Source organism: Phascolarctos cinereus, unplaced genomic scaffold (assembly GCF_003287225.1).
Source record: "Phascolarctos cinereus isolate Bilbo 61053 unplaced genomic scaffold, phaCin_HiC Scaffold_7;HRSCAF=346, whole genome shotgun sequence".
Lineage (NCBI taxonomy): Eukaryota > Metazoa > Chordata > Mammalia > Diprotodontia > Phascolarctidae > Phascolarctos > Phascolarctos cinereus.
The window spans coordinates 171,267,654-171,288,374 of NW_027556180.1; the positions used below are offsets into that span (position 1 = coordinate 171,267,654).

General features: G+C 39.7%; 1 protein-coding gene across 2 annotated transcripts in view; it reads right to left on the minus strand.

The window, feature by feature from the left end:
• Positions 1–334: 334 nt before the first annotated feature.
• Positions 335–20,721, minus strand: part of GAS6 (growth arrest specific 6) — an 86,163-nt gene continuing 65,776 nt past the window's right edge. The window contains exons 11-15 of one of the 2 annotated variants that reach the window (XM_020965173.2): positions 14,831–14,995; positions 11,656–11,824; positions 6,895–7,067; positions 2,797–3,025; positions 335–912 (exon numbers count right to left, since the gene is read on the minus strand). In XM_020965173.2, coding sequence (XP_020820832.1) covers positions 758–912; positions 2,797–3,025; positions 6,895–7,067; positions 11,656–11,824; positions 14,831–14,995 — 891 coding nt within the window. In that variant the 3' untranslated portion in view covers positions 335–757. Of the gene's footprint in view, positions 913–2,796; positions 3,026–6,894; positions 7,120–11,655; positions 11,825–14,830; positions 14,996–20,721 lie in introns of both variants that reach the window. The other variant, XM_078147341.1, reaches the window with a different exon arrangement.

Genomic DNA, 20,721 nt, shown 5'->3' on the forward strand with positions numbered 1-20,721 from the left:
GTTCTTTCTACTGGACTACCTACATTCAACATATTTGTCAAAGAGGCATCTCGTAACTTAGCTGGTGAAACAAAGTCTAGAAGAAGGGGATGAATTTAGTGCCCTGGAAGTTATTGGGAAGAAATGAAGCAATAAGAAAGAATTCCTCTGTATACACATACTCACATGTGTGAACATGCACAGACACATACGTGCACACACACACACACACACACACACACACACACACACACACACACATCAGCTGGCTCTGTTACTGACAGTTTCCTTTTCACATCTGATAATTCCACCTGGCTCAATCATGCAGAAGAAAAGCCAACTTCAGACATGGAGCTAAAAAGTTTTCTGTAAATATTTTATTCTTTCATATTTCATAAATCAGAAAGAAGTATTTGGTAATAAAAATAATAAAGAACAATTATTTTCTTCAAGTCTATGTTGATATGTTTCCAGGCCTCTCTGTTCCCTCAAGACTCAACATTCATTTCATGAAAAGCTTTTGGAGTTTTTGCATGTGGTTTCAGATCATTAATATTAGTCTTCTCAGCTATTTACAAATATATTACAAAGGTTTGGCCACAGGGCAAAGGAAGATTTCAATGATCGATTGGAAGGATCAGTAGCTCCTACTGAACTTCAGTGTTTTTCAAAGAAACTATACAGCATAGGGAGACTGAATAATTTATACTTTTTTTTTTGTGAAAGTAAAGCATGAAAAGTTTTTGGTTATAAAGTGTGTAGACTGTTCCCAAGGAGCCTACTGACCAGCTTGCTCAGTCGGAGGACAAGAATGTGATGTGATGTCACCATGTTTATACATGGCCTCATCTAAATCCAATGTTTTCTGGTTGACCATCAGGGTCATGCAGCCATGGTAGAACGCAGTGACTGGAGCTGACATCACAGGAACATCTGGGTCAAAGAGGAAGGAAAAACAAAACATCTTTAGCATGACATGCCAACTGTAATGAATGTGTCCCTCAGCTTCAGAAAATCATCCCTTTGATAGCGGGTCCCATACAGTGGTCAGTTTTCTTCTCCCTGTGTTTATTCTGTAGGAACACTCGCCAGACAAATCATCTTGCCTGTTCTTTATCCTTTGCTTTTCTCTGATCCTGTGGATTGCTCTTATAGTACACATATTATATATCGTATATTACCCAATGCATATATTATCTCATTTGATCTTCTGTCCCTTCTTAGGAAGTACAGACTTATAAGGGAATAAAACACTAACACAGTTTGGAAGAGTATACAACATTACGTGATAACCACATCACAAACTACCAAACCAATTGCTCTATGATGTCTGATGGGGAGGTTCATTACTGTGTTTGCTATGGAAAGGCTTTTCCTTTTAAAATCCATCTTAGTTGGGTTTTAAAGGATAAGTAAGGATTCAACAAGTAAAAAAAGGAAAGGAATTCTAGATATAGGGAAGAATGCCAGATACAGGGAAGAATCTAATCAAAGATAGAGAAGAGAGAGAATACGGCATATATTTGAGGGTCAGAGATGTGCAGTTTGGCTGGAATACAGAGTACAGGGAAGGGTAATAATACGGAATTGGTTTGGAAAAGGAGTGTACCATGAGTTTGAGGAAGCCAGGAAGCAAATTCTACTTTTATTTGGTAGGTAAAAAGATTGCTGCAGATTCACTGAAAATTCTTGAGGAGAGCAGTGACGTGATTCAAGCTAGAAATCTTTAGCTTTTAGGCTTGTTATTACAGCCAAGAAAACTGGGGTTGACTCTGGTAGATAACTGAGACTCATAAACTCCTGCCTCTGGCTTTGCAGCTACCATCATGTTACCCTGATCACATGCCTGTGGGCAACAATATTTAAAAATAATTAAACTGGAAATTCTGATTCTCAGCCTGGCATGTTACCTCTTTAGATTCAACACTCCCTAGCATGTTATGGGTACAAAATGTTATGTGCAGAATTCTCTTGAAGAAGGGGGAAGAACATTAACTTGACTCAAGCCAACTGCACAATCAACATCTCTAATTAGTATTAAACAAAGACATCTCAAATTTTATGGACAATAAGAAAGCCCGACAGAAGCCACATGGCGTACTGGTCAGAGAGCTGACTTTGGACTCAGGAAAGCCAGAGTTCAAGACATATACTACTAGACAAGTCACTGGCCCCCCCGAGTCCTCCAAGATTCAAGTTGTGGATGAATTACCATTTTGTATTGGTCGGGGACAGGGGTGTTCCAATAAATGTTCAGCAATCATCTTTTAAAAAAAAAGTATAGGTAACAAAATTTTAAGTATAATCTGCATTATGCATTCAATCTTAAGTCTAGATGATCAACAAAACAACAAGTCAGGTCCTGATGTAGAGAGTTTGTCTGTATCTGAGGTATAAATGCCCACACTGAACATTTGACATGCAGCTGTGGAGTCTAGAGCACATTTGAGGTTGGCTTCAGCACATTCCTGGATAGGGGGGAGTTTCTACACTAGGGATTCCCTCAGGCTAGTGAAATCACCTCTGAAAAAGCAATGCTGACCACAGTCTTTGGTTGCAGAAGTTATTTCCCCACTTGACTAGAGAAAGAAAGTCTATAATCTAGCTTCCCCTTTCCCTACTTAAGAAAAAGTCCAAAGCCTCATTTTCATAGTTACCATGAGAAAACCAAATCTCCCTCCAGGCATCACTTTGCTGTAAACAGTTTTATGAAGGTCAAGGCAGATGAGGGCAGCTACATTGCTCTCATCCTCCCACTACTGCTGGTATTTGGGCAGGAAGGGGTGGGACTCTGTGATAGCAGAATCACAACATTACCTGGCAATCCACCAGCATACGTCTTTAAAGGACTCTGCAGGTATTTTTTCAAGGCAGACAGTCTTTCCTCCAGTTGGGAAGAGCTCACTTCCATCTGTCCCTTCGTTCCATCTACGGTCAGGACTATCTCACCTTCCTTTATTCGGACTTCCACCAAGTGATCCTGACCATCACAGACTTTGATTTCCATGAAGGTCATGGACACATGTTCTATCGCCAGGACAACCAACTAAAGGAGAGAAGAGATAAACCTGAATAAACAAGGGTGGACCAGTCAGAGGCATAAATGTTTACCTATCATTCAGTAAGTCAATCAACAAGTAATCATTATTAAGCATCTACTGTGTTCCAAGCACTAGGTGCTGGGTATACAAAAACAAATGTGAGTCAGTTCCTGTCTTCAAGGAGATTACATTCTACTAGAGTGATATAGCATGTTTACTGATAAGGAAATGTGGGCTCTGGGCAGCTGGTGGTACAATGGATAGAGTACATGGTCTGGAGTCACGAGGACCTAAGTTTAAATCCGTCCTCAGGCACTTATTAGCTGTGTGACCCTGGGTAAGTCACTTAACTCTATTTACCTCAGTTTCTCGTCTGTAAAATGAGCTGGAGAAGGAAATGGCAAACCATTCCAGCATCTTTGCCAAGAAAATCCCAAATAAAGTCACAAAGAGTCAAAAATAACTGAAAATGGCTAAACGAAAATAAAAAACATGGGCTACATACAAAATAAATCCATGGTGAGGTGTGTATGTTGGGGTAAGGAGAGAACAACTGGGGGCATTGGGAAAAGCTTCATGTAAGAGGCAGTGCTTTGAGGTGAGTGAGCCTTGAAGAGAGTCAGGGGTTTCAAGAGGCAGAAGTGAGAAGGAAGAATATTTTAGGCATGGGGGAACAGTCTGGACAAAGGTATGAAGGTAGAAGAAATGGAATGTTGGGTTAAGGGATCAGCCAAGTAGATAATTTTGATTGGATTGGAGAGTGTGGGAGGGGTCTGACTCTCTGTGACCCCATTTGGGATTTTCTTGGCAAAGATACTTGAATGGTTTGCCATTTCCTTCTCCAGCTCATTTTACAGATGAAGAAACTGAGGCAAACAGGGTCATGCAGCTAGTAAGTGTCTGAGGCTGGATTTGAATGCAGTTCTTCCTGATTCCAAGCCCAGCGCTCTATCCATTGCACCAGCTAGCTGCCCATGGGATGGATGCTAGTGTGTAATTAGCTGGGAAGATAGACTGAAGCCATATTATGAAGAACTTTAAATAAAATTTTTAAAGAGTTTATATTTTATACTAAAGCTAATGAGGAGCCACTAAAGCTTTTTGAGGAAGGGAATAATATGGTTGGATATGATCAGACTGGTGCTTTAGAATTTTGGCAGCTATGTAGAAGACAGAATGGAGGAAAGAAATGAAGGGAAGCTGATTAGGAGGTTATTACAATAGGCCAAGAGAGAGAGGTGATGAGGGTTTGAACTTGTGGCATGAGTAGAGAGAACTGGATAGATCCAAGAGCTGTTGAAGAGGTGGAATAGGTAAGACTTGGCAGCAGATGGATGGTGGTGTGCACCAGAGCCACAGGGAACTATCACAAAATACACCCAGTGCAATTATATGAATGACATCTTCAGGTCAATTTTCTGAGATAAATTCATTTGAGCTGGGGTGGGATAGAGTTGAAGAGATTTGGGGGCATCTTGAATTTGCTGCTGGGTGTATATTTGATAGCTCCCAGTTTTAACTAACTATTCTTGCTAACTAGGTGCAGAGCTGAGGCTTTTTTTTATAGGTACTGCCAGGGCCCTCTGAATTGCAATGCCCTGGGACATAGTCTGGGTCGCCCAACCTGAGTGATGGCTTTGGGGTTTATAGGATAAAGCTTGGCTTTTGTTTTCTAAAGATATCAATATGGAGAATAGCATGGAATAATATAGTCCATCTACCAGTCTCATCCAATCCCCATTACTCTTCTCTGGCCTCCAGGTTTATCCTGAAATCTTGTCAGGTCTGTAGAGCATATAGTTAGACTATGGGCTGGATGTCCGAACAGTTCCAGAGACAGAACTATACATTCTAGAAGTCCAATAAGTCAAATACGCATGTCTTTGTAGTGAAAGTGGAGGCTAAATGTAAGTATTTCCAGAGAGAGGAAATGTTGACTAATGCTTATTCTTTTGGTGTGTTGCTCAATTCATGTTAACAATGCAATCAAAAGCTAATCTCTAATAGCAATCTAGTTCATAGCATAATCTAGTTCAGGGGTGGGGAACCTGTGGCTTCCAGGCCACATGCAGCCTTCCAGGTCCTTGGGGAAGGCCTTTTGACCGAATCCAAGTTTTACAGAAAAAATCCTTTCATTAAGGGGATTTGTTCTATGAAGTTTGGATTCAGTCAAAGGGCTGCCCTTGAGGACCTAGAGGGCTGCATGTGGTCTCGAGGCCACATTATAGTTTCAATAATAGCCACAAGGGATTCAGTAAGACTCTAACACTGGCTATAATGTGGACTCTTTGGAGGGTACAATAAGCCCTCTCTTTGACTTGTTGGTGTACCTTCCCCTTCTTGACTCTTCCACCCAAGAGGGAAATTCATGAAGAGAGAACTGTCTAAAGGAACCCACCTATACATGTTATCTTTCAAGCATTGGTTGTTTGGCCTGGGAAGAAAAAAATTAAAAAGGGAATATGGGCCACAGGTATCTAGCTCATCATCTGGCCGCTTTACAAGGCAGAGCTTCTATTCCATTTGGGCTCCCTTTGGTAGCAGTGGTTTTCATAGAATTATGAGTTTGAACTGAAAGGAACCTTAGAGATTTAGTCCAACATTTTCATTTCATAAATGAAGAAATTGAGGCCCAGAGAAAATAAGTAATTTTCCCAAGATCAGGCAGGTAATAATAATAATAATAATAATGATAGCTAATATTTATATACTGCTTACTATACGCCAGGCACTGTACTAAGTACTTTACAACTGTTTCCCCATTTGATGCGCGTAATAACCCTGGGAAGTATTGCTATTGCTATCTTCATTGTGTAGATGAGGAAACTCAGGCAAATAGTGGCTACCTGAATTACCCAGGGCCCACAGCTATTAAGTATCTGAGGTCACATTTGAACTCAGGTCTTCCCGATTCTAGCTGCCTACAGTGAGGCAGTAAGTGGCAGAACCCAGGATTTGAGCACAGGTTCTCTGATTGAAAACCCAATGCTCTTCCACTGTAACCATGAGAAATCCTTTAACACTAAAGAATGATCGCATGCTAAATGTGTACTTGTTCAGCCACTGATTCTTCACAACCCTGTTTACCATAGCATGCCAATACTGTCCATGGGATTTTCTTGGCAAGGATACTAGAGTGGTTTGCCATTTCCTTCTCTGGTGGACTAAGGCGAACAGAGGTTAAGTGACTTGCCCAGGGTCACATTGCTAGTTAAGTATCTGAGGCCAGATTTGAATTTAGGTCTTCCTGAGTCCAGGCCCAGGGCTCTATCCATTGAACCACCTATCTGCCTCTTAGGCAAACAAAGGTTAAGTGACTTGCCCAAGGTCCCACAGTTAGTAAGTGTCTGAGGCTTCATTTGAACTCAGGTCTTTCTGACTCCATCCACTGCTCCATCTAGCTGCCTTAACTATGTACTTAGGTGCCTCCAAAGCCAAATGAGACTTTTCTAAGCTTTCATACCAAAGTTTTTCTAGAATTAAAAACTAAGATAAATTTTTAAACTTAGTTAAACTAAGTTTCTGAATATGCAAACACAGGAAACATAAATAACTTTGTACATGTGGAGAAAGACTAAGAATAATAATAATAACAACAATAAACTAGCATTTATGTAACACTTTGTTTTGCAAACTGCTTTACAAATATTATCTCATTTTATTCTCATAACAACCCTAGGGAGTAGGTGCTTTATTATCCTCATTTTATAAATGAAAAAACTGAGACAACCCGAGGTTAAATGACTCACCGAGGGTCACACAGCTAGTAAGTGTCTGAGGCTGGATTTGAACTCAGGTCTCCCTAAAGAAGGTTTCTTGCTTGGACAAGTTAATGAAAAGCTTTGATAGATTTTCCATTATTAGGCACACTTACCTGTTTTTTGAGTTTTTTTGTGGAATGGTAGTCCACTAAGGCCAAGGAGAGAGGAACGGTTTTTTCTTCACTAACCAGGGCCAGCAGAACCCCTGTATCGGTGGCGGGGCGTATCTCAGCAGTTATTTCTACTCCCCAGGGTCTCTGTGTTTCATCTCCAGCAGATGGTTGAGCTATGAAGAAAGGCACATGGTAGGAAAAAAAAATGAAGGGATAACAGGAAGCCTGCATGGGGAGAGAGAGGAGAGCAAGTATAAAACCCACTTCTAATAGCTTTGATGGTACTCCAAAGCAGAGATTCATAGGCTTGTTGTGTTTGTGCCAAGGACCCCTTTGACACTGTGGGACCCCCTCTCAGAATGAAGCTTTTAAATGCATAAAATAAGGGATAGATTACACAGGATTATAAAGGAAACCAATTATAGTGAAATATAATAATCAATTTTTTTCTAAAAGTTCATGGACCCCAGGTTAAGAACCTCTTCTCTAAAGGGTCCTACACAATGATAAATCTGTCTGATCATATTCACTTGAGGTTGAGATTTTTAATTAGCAAACACGATTCAATAACTTGGAAGGAAGTCAACTAGCAGTTGAGTCAGCAAACAATATCTAAATATATACACGAAGAGCAATGGGGTGCCCCACAACTGTAGAGAACTAAGTGATTTCTAAGATCCCTTGCAGCTGTAAAATTGCACGAATGTATGAATAACCCCATCATCCCTTCACTTGTCTTTGAATCTGTCCCACTGTCTATATTTTTTCTGAATTCCTCTGCCTATCTAGAGGAAGTCAATGGCTGTGTTCTCTAATCCACAAAAAGTCACAGAAACTCTTTCCCTATCCCCTTTTAGAAGCTAAAACATCATGTCAGCTAATTGCATCTTTCATCCGAATTTTTTGGGTGGTTTAAAAGATAGACAAGTACATGGAAAAATTAAAAGTGACATAGATGCAAGGCATTCTGAGTATTATTCCAAGCAGAGACTAATCTTTTCTACCTTGTGATTAAATGTACTTGACGACAGCTTCCCCATTCAGTGGAGCAGGGCGTTGGACTGGAAAGAGCAGTTAGCTCTGGAGAGAGGAAGCCTGGGGTCAAGTCCCAGTCTTTTCCTACCCTAGCTGGGAGATCTATGGTAACTCACTTTAGCTCTCAGAGTCCCAAGTTTGTCATCAGTATACGGTATACTGTATATATAAGGACAATAGTATTAGTGTTAATACTTGGGAGGATCAAATAAGATAAATTACGTAAAGGGCTTTGTAAAACAGAAGGCATTATACAAATATATAGCTTTATCAGTAAGCACTAATTCAAATACTTTACTCCAAATAATTTTTTTAAGTTGTTATTTGCATTTTGTAGAAGCAGTCACGTGGAATATTTTTTTCAAGAGAAAAGTATTCCTTGGTGTCACACCACGTGATAGCTACTGGCTAGAAAGAGCTAGAGGGAACATATGTCAGAGCACTGGATCTAGAGTCAGGGAGATTTGAATTCAAAACCAGCCTCAGACTCTCTGGATGGTCCTCGGAAAGTCATGTAATCTCTCCCTCAGTTTCTTCATCTGTAAAATAGGGATAATAACGGCACCTACCTCCCATTGTTGTTGTAAAGATCAAAAGACATATTTGTACAATATGTATAATGTACTATATGTACATAATGTATTATGTGCTATATAATGTACAATTATATAGCACATAATAAGTGCTATATAAAATATCAACTATTAAATGTGCTGTATAAACATTAGCTATTATATTTAGGCAGCTCTGCAAAACTGTAAGTTGTAGTACAGCTTCTGATCTGCCTCTCTAGAGGAAGTTCCCTATCCTGATGTAATCACAGGTCTGGACTCCCCCCAAAAGTTAATCTTTAAGTTGTTTGTTTGTTTTTGTATATTTGTATGTTTCGGGGTTTTTTGGTTTGTGTTTTTATTCTCGTATGTTTGTATTTTGTTTTACTGGACTTATGATTCCATCCTTGTGAGCAATTATCTGCTCTATAGCTTGTAGTCTCAGAGCCTAGCAATTTTGAAATTGCTTTAAAAAAAAGATGCCATAATTTATAATTAGCAGTAAGCTCTTCCTTAATCAAGAGAATCAATTTCTCTTAGGCAATTTTCCCAAGAAAAAAATGTAGAAACTATCCCACTCCCTCCTCCCCCATATCCCTTAAAGAATCTTCAAGGATATAAGGACTTGGTGAGTCCATAACCATTTCCATTTATGTTGAGTTCCCAGTTAGGTGATCTCCTCTCCCCTCTCATATCCCAAGACAGACATGGACAATGTTTAAAATTGATGAAGAGTCCAGAGGACTCTAAACACAATGCAGGCTCCATTGTCCTGGGACTTCATTCATCCAAAAGATAAGGTTGAAAAAATAGCTTTCAATGGAAAGGGGTGGTAGGAGTTTTCTGGAAGCTGGACAAGTAAACATTAGGTCCCTCTGTGCTCCTCCCTGCATTGAGGATGGGGATAGAAACTCTTGGGAAATGACATGGTGTGTGACAGTCTGGAATGATGGTGGTTCACTGTCACTCTGGATGGATGAGAATGTTGAGAAAGTGTGAATGAGAATTAAGAGAATCACAGAACCTTGGAGCTGGAAAGGATCTCAGAGGCTATTTAATCCAAATAAAGATGGCTTCTATAACATACCAAACAAGTGGTTGCTTAGCCTTTGCTTGAATCTTTAGTGGAAATCACTTTCTGTCAAAGTAGCCCATTCCACTTTGGCATGGCTTTAATTCTTAGGAAGTTTTTTTTTCTTCTTACATCAAGCTGAAATCTGCCTCTTTGCAACCCTGCTGGCACCTCCTACCATACCGTGTTTTTATTGTTTGGTTGTTTTAGTCATGTTTAACTTTTTGTGACCCCGTTTGGGTTTTTCTTGGCAAAGATACTGGAGTAGCTTGCCATTTCCTTCTTCAGCTCGTTTTACAGATGAGGAATTAAAGTAAAGAGGGTGAAGTGACTTGCCCAGGGTCACACAGCTAATAAGTGTCTGAGGCCAGATTTGAACTCAGGAAGATGAGTCTTCCTGACTTCAGGCCCTACACTCTATTCACTGCATCACCTAACATATCACACACACACACACACACACACACACACACACACACACACACACACACACTGACATTTCACCTAGTTCTGCCCTCTGAGGAGTTGCAGAGCAAATAAATGCCCTTTTCCATATGACAACTTTTAAATACTGAAAATCAGCAATCATGTCTTGTGATAGTCTTAAGGTTAAACACTGCTAGTTTCTTGAACTGACTCTCATAGGTCATGAATTCAAGGCCCTTTACTTTCTTTCTTGTCCTCATGCAAACATTCTCAAGTTTAACAATGCTCTTCCTGAAAAGGTACACCTAGAGTTGATCCTAATATTCCAGATATGGCCTAACCAAGGCCAAAGGTTTCAGTTTTCCAGACACAAAGTGGCCTGAATGATGCATTTAAGGGCAGCAATGCCGTGGAGAGACAGTTTTAAGACCTAGAGTCTGAATGTGAGAGAAGGAAGGTCAGAAAAAAAAATTCTCCAAAGAAAAGAGAGGTGGCAATTCCATCAGTGACCAAGAAGTTAGGGAGGAAAGAGGACTGAAGTGAGGGGAAAGTGAAAAGTAGGGTCAAAACTACATTCACCTTGCAATGACAATAATCTACATAGGCCAAGATATCACCCCCCCCAAAAAAAAAACCAAGACAAAGATCAGGGACAAGAAGAAGATGGATTAAATGGCCCTTGACACCTTTAGGTTGACTAAGGCATAATTCAGAGATATTAAGGACTGTTGCTAAAAAAAAAAAGCCACGAGTGATACATCAGGCATAAGGGAGAGATTTCCACATTGGACAAGAAGTAGAAATAGGTAACTCTAAAGGTCCTTTACCAGTGTAAGATCTTATTATCCTTTCCAAATGAAGATGGAAGGATTATGTGAAATTGTTAAATTTCATTGACTTATGTATTTCCTAAGCTTTTTGTGTGCCCCAGACATCATGAACAAGGTGAGAATAAAGTGTTTAGGGGTAAGGATGCCTTAGAGAGACAGTTGTGAGACTGATCTAGGCTCTGAATGTGAGTGTAAAGAGACAGGAAGACATTACAAGAGCCTAATTCAATCACTGATGATGAATTAGAATGAAAGCACAGATGGTATGCTTAACAAATTTAGAGCTGTGAATAATATATTAATATAAATAAAGAACTGGGATTCCACCTAAATCTTAATAGAATGGAATATAATTTAACAATTTTGCCCTCTCATCCCTCATATTTTCATAGATTTAGAAATGGAAGCAACATCTTTGCCCCCTTAACCCAATAATATTTAAAAATTATACTAATAGAAATTATGTATCTAAGTGGAAATGCATCTATATACACAGGTCTCTATGCTGGTATTTCATGGAAGCTTTGTTAAGTAACAAATTAATCAAAATGTGATGTAAGTTTCAATGGCAAACTCCTTTCAAGCCACAGATATACAGTTTTTTAAAAAATGTTTCTTTTTGGCTAGAGAATATTGTTCAGTTATTTCAGTAATGTCTAACTCTTCATGACCCCATATGGGGTTTTCTTGGCAAAATTACTGGAGTGATTTGCTATTTCCTTCTCTAGCTCATTTTACAGATGAGGAAACTGAGGCAAACAAAATTAAGTGATTTGCCCAAGGTCGCACAGCTAGTAAGTAAGGGTCTGAGGAATATAATCATAGCCATTGTATTATAATCACTTACTGTAATTTAGGCTAAAATATGCAAATCCACTGCCAGGGTAGAAGGATCCTCTTGACATCACTGAGAAACACTGCATTCTGCTATTCATTTTTACTATATCTTGGATTGTGGTATCATCCCCATCCAGCCAGTTCCAGCTCCTCATGCAACCATCCAGACGAGGGTTTATCTGGAAAGACAGGAGAATCCCAATAGCTTCCTCGGGGTGGGGGTGGCAAGGAAGGGTGTTGCTCCTAGAGATCCAGCAAGTGGCAGTGGGACCCAGTGGGGTCACCAAATCCACAGAGTAATCCATCAGGAGACAGGCAACAGCCGACTTACTCTAAACAGGCATATTCAACTCCTCATTTACAATACAGACACATTTGGGCATTCATATATAAAATTACTTAGTATAGGCTTTCAATCGGACTGTGTTTTGATTTGCAAAAATCCAATTTATACTAAACACTCATAGAGTCTTAAAATGGTAAGGGACCTCAGAAACTGCCTAGTCCAACCTGAAGCTGAAGTAAGAACCCCTTCTACACAATTGGTTGTTTCATTTCAAACCCTTTAATAAAATGGCAACCTGGCATAAACGGAGGCTTGGACTCAGAGATCACAAAGACATGGGTTTGAATCCCACATCAGACATTTACTATCTGTGTGACTCTGAGCCAGTCACTTAACTACTCAGCCTCAGTTTCCTCATCAATAAAATGGGGGTTAATAGCATCTGTCTTATAGGGTCATTGTAAGGGTAAAATGAGGTAATGTATGTAAAATGCTTTTTACTTTTAATTTATACATTACATAAATATGAGCACCACTTTATCAGTCAGACTATTCTATTTCTAGATTTTTCTATCAGGAAGTCTTTACACTGCATCTCCCAACTGTCACTCCTAGTTCTGATCTCTGGGGCCAAGAAGAATAATCTATTTCTTCTTCTACATGATAACACTTCACAGTTATGTGTTCTTTCCCTTCAAATGAAACATCTATCTCTACTCCCTCAACTGATCCTCTTATGACATAGTTGAATACCCCACCATACAGATTGTCCTCTTTTGAACTCAAATCTGGTTCTTCAATGCCCTTTTTCAAGTGGCATCCTTAACTAGACACACAGTACTATAGAGGTAGTATGACCAAAACTGGAGATGAAAAGACTAGTATTATTATCAATGATGATAATGATGCCTCATATTTATATGGTGCATTAAATTGGAGAAAGCTATTTCTACAACAACTTTCTGAAGAAAGTATTCCATGCCCTCCTTCATTCTGAAGATTATGCTTCTGTTATTCCATCTGTTCTAAATCTACATTAGCTTTTTTAGCTGCTATATCATAGTTTAGTAATGACTTGTAGTCTTCCAAACTTTCTAATCATACTCCGTATCTCCCATCCTGTATCTGTGCAATTGATTTTTTGAATCCAAGTACAGTATTTAACATTTATTCCAACTAAATGTAATCTTGTTAGCTATGGTGCACTATTCTATCTTGCTCAAAAAATTTTTTTGGATCCCAATTCTGTCATTTGTATTAGCTAATACATTTCTCTTAGCTTTGTATCATCCATAAATTTGATAAGCATACCATATGTCTTAATATGTCTTAATCCCAATATTATATCAAGGGATTATACACAACTCATTAGTACTAGAAAGGATCTTGGCACTCTTAGGCATGGCGTAACAGCATTTAAAGCTGGGAGAAAATTTAGAGAACATATAATTCAACCTATTCATTTTAAACCTGAGGGAAAAAAAGACCCATTTTATCTTCTGTGATCCTCTCTATTCTTGTTTGGGCATAAACTGCTCCCCTCTCCATAGGCAAATTTTCCCCCTTGTTCCTGTAATTCATTTATGATGTCACCCCCGATGTCTAAGGCACATATCCATTTAGAGCCTATCTTACTTTTCTTTTTCTTTTGTTTTTTAATTGGTGGGGGGCCGAGTGGGAAGGAGAAAAAAAAATGGATTTTTGCTAACTAAATTTTAAAAAAAGAAAAAAAAAGAAAACAAGTCCTAGAAAGATTATGTGATTTTTCCTAAGGCCTATCAGTCATGTTCAGAAAGTGATATACATCTAAAGTTCTGTACTTTGCTGTTCCTACCTGTTAAATTGATAGTAAAACATCTGTTCCCACCTCAAAGAAATATGGCCAGAGACAATGGCAATAAATAAACAAACAAACAAACAAGCAAACAAATAAATAAATAAGTGAAACAACCACCAAATAACTTTGTGCTTGGTATCTGTTCCCTTGGTATTCTTAAAGCTAATTTTGTTTAAACTATGCCAGGCAAATTCTGATCAGCTCAGGGCCTATTAATGCTAATGCTAGCCATGTCAGAAAGCCTATCTTAGGCAAATCAATCCAACTCATTTTACTGCCTTCTATTTATTTTATCTCTAAAATTAATGGGCCAAGGAGGTCTGGTCTCAACTGCTGTTGAACCTGAGACCTTGAAAGAATGAAACTGGCCTTGAAGGGGAATGTAAGAGCTGACACTCCCTTATTCCTCAGATGCCTTCCCTCTGACCACCTGTGAAGAGCAAAAGCTCAGGGAAGGTAGCCAAGAACTTTTCATAATTTGGCATCCCTCGGAGCTCATGCTGCTGCTACTTCTTTTTTTTTTCTGTATAGAAATTAAACACATACTCATGAGGACTTCAGCCATTTATCTAAGGACCATTAGAGATAAGGAAAAAAACAAGGTAAAGGGTCCACTGCCACAAAGGTGGGTGGGAGGTGGGAAGGGAGGGAAGACAGCTCTTTGAAAAATGATCTCTTCAAATTTCCTCATCAAGATTATTTCTCTGAAAATTCTGACATGCATAACTTTCCAAGATACTCCCAAATTTCAGCCCAATAAAGCTGAGTGCTCTTTTGGAAAAAAGAGAGAAAATTACTTTTATTTTCATCTTAACTGACTTTCATCCTGAAATTAAGCTTGAAAAAAGAAAGGAAAGAGTGAAGACCAGTTCATATGATTAAGAATGTAGGTCTTCTTTTTGAAATGGTGAAATGTCTTTCACCTTTTCCTAGGCCCTTTGCCAAACTTAGTTAATATTACCCACTGGCAGATGGAGGGAAAGTGTCTACCTAACATAAGTCTCAGCCTCTAGGGCTGAGGGTATAATTCATTAATAGTCAGTGATTAATGATGATACTTACCGGGTGAACGAGGTATTTATCTTTAAAAGGAATGCCTCCCACTGTTAGGTTCAGCTGATACAGTCCTCGGTACAACTGAAAAAGTTCCCCAGAGACCGCTATTTTCATAACAGCATCACTGTTAACTTTGATCACAAGATTTCTTTCCACTTCCTCAACAGAAATCTGTGAAAGAACAAAGGGTGAGAATGTTCCTTCAGAAAGGGACAAGTGAACTCCAGGGGAGAAGGTAGAAGCTCAATTCTATTACTGCTCAAAACTTCAGCTTCTCTGACCCCTCTATGTTCAGGGCAAATGAGTTCATAAGGAACAATATGCATTTTTGCCAAGAGCCAGGACAATGTTCTGAGAAATTCAGAAAAGCTGGTGTTGTCAAGTGAAAAGAACCAGCAAGTCTGTCCAATACTATGATGCATGCTTAATATAATGAGACATGATTTATAGCATCATCTTTCAGGCCACCAAAAGGTACAATTTTTAGATATTGGATGCATCTAAAGAACAAATAGACTGACGTCTAAATGTCAAAGGCATCAGACAAAGGTTAGGAGACACAGACATATTTGCAATGTGGTTTTTCTCTCTTTTAACATCTCAGGCAGAACTTGACTTTCATATATAACAAACATCTTTTGGAGCAACTAAGATCTGCTTTCCCTTTTCCCGTCTGGGTGGACAGAATGTTCTTTATCCTTTCCGGCTCTCTGAAGATGCAATACATGATCCAGGAATAAGAAAACACAGACACAAACCAATCCAAAGTTGTATTTTGGTAAATACACCTGGGGCTAGTCTTCAATGTTAAGTAAAGGATAAGTTCTGCTATGTCACAGGAAACTATGTGCCCAGACGTGGCCTACATGGATTTAATCTAAGGCTCAGCCTAGATAGGTTCTGAGGTCATTATCCCCAGGTTGTTCAGACAATAATGATGTTGAAGTATGTACTTTCATACTTATATTGAGCTTAGGTGGATGATACAGTGGGAAGAATTTAGAAATTCAGAGTTAGAGGAGCTGGGTTTATATCTCTGTCACTTATTCTCTATGCAACTTCGTTTAGGTCATCTAATTTAACCTTTTACAAGTGAAGGGTTAGACCAAGTGACCTCCAAAGTTCCTTCTAGCTCCAAGGCTATCCTTCTGTGAAAATAAATGCACATTCCCTAAGAACATACCTACTGCTGCTGGGGAAGGCAGCCTACTCCTTTGCTGAGCAGCATGGGAGACTGGTCTAGGCACATTCACAGTTTTTGGTGGACAATAAATATTCACAGGGCAGCTAACTAGTGCAGTGGCTAGATCACCAGGCCTGGAGTCAGAAAGACCTGAGTGTCTGGCTTTAGACACTTCTAGCTGTGTGACCCTGGGCAAGTCATTTAACCTGTTTACCTCAGTTTGCTTATCTGTAAAATGAGCTGGAGAAGGAAATGGAAAACCACTCCAGCATCTTTGCCAGGAGAACCCCAAAAGGGGTCACAAAGAGTCAGACACGACTGAAAATGACTGAACAACAACAAATTGTTAAGAAGTTTTCCCAGATACCAAGCCTAAATTTCTCTCTTGGCAGCTTTCTCCCATTGCCTTTAATTCTGCCCTCTAGGGCTGAACAGAACAAGCTGAATCTCTCTTACACATAACAGCTCTTCAAATTCTTGAATAGAGCTATTATGTCTTTCCTTCCCACCTCCTCCCTCCCCGCACTCCATTCTTCTACAAAGCCCCCAAAAGTGCCGAAACTTGGACCCAGGGCTTTTGCTTGCAAGTTTAGGCTTCATCCCATTCTACCATGCTAGACACCAGAATCTTGGATGCCTTTGGGATTTATCCCACGTCAAGGAATTCTGATTTTTGTAAGACATTTAAAAAAACCCGGGTTAAAACAATAGATTAATGACAACAATAATAGCAGCATATCCAGACCATCTAGGATTGGCAGGGACCTTAATGATCATCTAATTTAACACTTTGTATAACAGATGAGAAAACTGAGGCCCATGAAGGTTAAGTGGTATGCCCAATGTCACATAGCTGGTGAGTGGCGTAACTGGAATTAGATGAGATAGTCTTGAACAAATGTATCAAACTAAGGGTTATAGTTGAGATAACTAAATTTAAAACCATAGCCCACTTTGGATAGTGACTGTTTTTGCTTTAACTATCCCCCCCGAAAGCTATTTTGATCCATTGCTATTGTATAAACTGCAGTTTTGGCAAGAGTGCATGGCAAAGCCAACACCACGAGGCTCATAGGCTGGATATACATTAGACAATGTGTTTGGTAACTCGGTCTCCCTCTCTCATCCCCAAAACACCATTTCTAGAGACAAGAACCTAACAGAGAACAGGAACAGATTCCCAAATATTTGACCTGTTCTTAGACATTCATTGTCCTGAGACTCTCCAAAGAGGTCATCAATTCCAAGGTCAATACAGTGACTCAGATTCATCTTAGGGAAAATGCTGAAATATAATTTAGTCTCATACCCCAAGGACTACTCCAAAGAGTTCTCCCGGCCAAGCTTCTATGACCTTTGCCCACTTATATCTCCCAAAATAGTAGGTGTAACCACTTGACCCCTAGAGCTGAGGATCACAGAATGGAGAACTGAAAGAGGCCTACCTTACTCTACCCTATGCTATATATCCTATTTTATCTAATTCTATCTATCCTGTGCTATCCTATTTATCCTATCCTAATCTTGCCCTCTCTATCCTAACCAGTTTATTCCATCCTATCCTATCTATCCTAAACTAGCCTATTTATCCTATTCTATTGTCTTATCTTATTCTATCTATCCTATCTAAACTTATCTATCATATCCTATTTATCCCATCCTATCCTATCCCATCCCCTCATTTTATAGTTGAGGACAATGAAACTTAGGCTAAAATCATCAATCAACCAACAAGCATTTATTAAACACTTACTATATTGCCAGGCACTCTGCCAAGTGCTAGTGATACAAAGACAAAATTGAAGATTTCCTATCTTCAAGGAGGTTATATTCTAATGGCAGAGACAAGGTGCATATTTATAAGTATATACAAAATGTAAAGTAATTTTGGGAGTAGGTGCAGAATTAGCTGGGAGGGAGGCACCAGGAAAAGCCTTATGAAGGTGACATTTAGGCTAAGTCTTGAAGAAAACCTGAGATTCCAAGAGGTGGAGGTGAGGAAGGAGTACATTCTAGGCAAAGGAGACAACCTGTACAAAGATGGGAGATGGAGCAGCCTACGTAACAGAAAATACAACTGAACATTATGATAGGACAATAAGACAGGATTTCAGAGAGTGAGGAACAGAGTAAAAAGTGTAAGAAGTCTGAGAAGGTAGAAAGAGGCTATATTGTGAAAAGCTTTAAGTGTTAAACAAAGGTGTTTATATTTGAATACTGAAACCATGGGGAGTACTACTGGAGTCTGTAGAATAAGGTGGCATGTTAGAGGCAACATGAATAAGACTTGCTCTTCAGGAAAATCATTTTGGCAGCTATATAAAGGGTGTAGTAGAGTAGGGAAAGAATTAAAGAGGAGAAATGAAATAGGAAGTTTCAGGTGAGCAACAGTTCAGGTTAGAAGTGATGAGGACTTAAATTAGGGTGGTACTGTGTGAGTGGGAAGGAGAGAACCTATGTGAGGCATGTTATGGAGAAAGCAATGACAAGATCGGGCCAACTGATCCATTATGTGAGGTGAGTGAACCAGTGAAAATAACAATGAGGTTGCAAACCCACGTGTCTCAAAGGATGGTAATACCCACGAAAGTAGTAGGGAAATTTTGAAGACAGGTGGCTCTGTGAAGATAGGGGGTGGAGTGAAGATAATGAATTCTATTTTGGATATGTGGAGTCTGAGATGCCTACAGAACAATCAGTTTGAAAAGTTGAATTGGCAGTGAGTGATATTGGATTAGAACTCAGGAAAGCCAGAGAGTAGGAATAGATAAATAGAGCTGGAGGTCATCTGCATAGAGATAATCATTGAAATCATGTGAGCTGATGTGGAGAGGGTAGAGAAAGAAAGGAGAAAAGCAAAGGACAGAGTCTTGGGATTCACCCATAATTAGTGGATGGGACATGGATGAAGAATATGCAAGGGGGACTGAGATATAACAATTGTACAGGCAGAAGAACTAGGGGAGAGGAGTGCCCTGAAGACTCTGAGAAAAGAAAGTATCCAGGGGAAGAGGTTGGTTGGCTATGTCAAATGCAGCAGATAGGTCAAGGAGGATGAAGACTGAGAAGAAACCATTAGATTTGGTGATTAGGAGATTACTGGTCTTTGGAGAGTGTAGTTTCAGTTGATCAACGCAACCAAAAGCTAGATTGCAGAGTGTTGAATGAGAAGAGAAAAAATGGACACACTGAGGTCATACAGGTTTGAATGCAACACTCTCTCTTATATTATATAATACTTTGTTCTTTCTGAACATGGAACTTCCAGACAGGACCTGAGCTTGAGATCCAGTCCTTCTTAGCTAAATCCAGTCTTCTTTCCATTAGACTAATTGGAAAAAGCACTTTTTATTGAACAGCTTCCTCTGTCAGTCATCCTTTTACTTCATTATGGCTGTGAACATCTACCCAATGACTGTTTAAATACATATTATCTACAAATAAGAATTAAATCCAGGCCAACATATTGCTGGTGTTCCAGTCCATAAACACCCATGATCTATTCTTTTTATTTTATTTTTTAAATCAGTCTTGAATTAGCTACTCCTCTACTTGCCAGAGTAAGTAACCATTTGAGCCAGGTGAATGGAAAAAGGAATTCATTCATTCACTCTATTAACAGTGATCCTCCCATGGGAAGGCAAGCTACTAACAAATGAATGTAAGCTTGGAACTATATGTTATACTTACAGAACATTGAAAACTACTTTATATAGACAGTGTCCTAAATCTCTGAAGTGCTGAAATTAACAGATGGATGTATCTACTCAGTGATTGACGGACAGTTTCTGACTTAAGAACACAACTTTTGAAGGACTTTTCAATGTGCACACCCACTTCTTTCCTGCCCCGCTTCTGCCTGAGCCATTCCTTCTTATTCTCTAACCCTGCGGATGTTTTCTGTGGTAGTAATGGGGTTGGGAGACCCCAAAAAGGAAACCTGGACTTTCCCACATGGCCAAATCTCTGGTATCCCCTGAGGCTATAATCCCATCAACTGGCCTTTCATTGTGGCTACACCCAATTTCCCCTCCATTGTCTTGCCTCCTTATGGCCCCAGGGCACTTCCCACCCTAGGTCCTATCTAGGCTCCATTTCCCTGGAATTCCATTACCTCATAGACTATGTGGCCATTCCTAGATCCCTCTCACAGGCTTTCTGTACATAAGGTCCATCTTGTCTCCATTAAGATGCTGGGATTTTTATAATCCAGCCACTGCTCAGATTCCTAAAATCTAGCCACTGCTCTGATTCTTCAGATCTAGCCACTGCTTAGATTCTTATAATCTAGCCAATAAGCCAATAGCTTACTAATGTTCAGACTCCTTAAGTGTCTGCCGAATATGATGGATGTTCTAATAAACCTTGTCTTTGGCTGAAAGAAGGCTTGGGTCGAATTCTGTGGGCCAGGACCTGGGTGTTGTGACACTGGGGTCCCAGGACCCCTGAACCCCTAAACTGCATCAGTAGGACTCTTCTTCTGCTGTTGCTGGGTAGCTGCTCCTCATGAAGCACCCTCTCACCTCAATGATGCTCTGTGTTTCTCCCTATGCTGCCACAGCAGTTTGCCAGACAGCAGAACTTCCACTCAATCACCATCCCCTTACCTGACTCCCCTCTCTCCCTTAGCTAAAGTTCAAAAGGATTCAGAGTTCAGAGGGACATTGGCTTAAGGATCTGAAGGGAACTTGGGAGTCTGGGCTATTTATTGCCA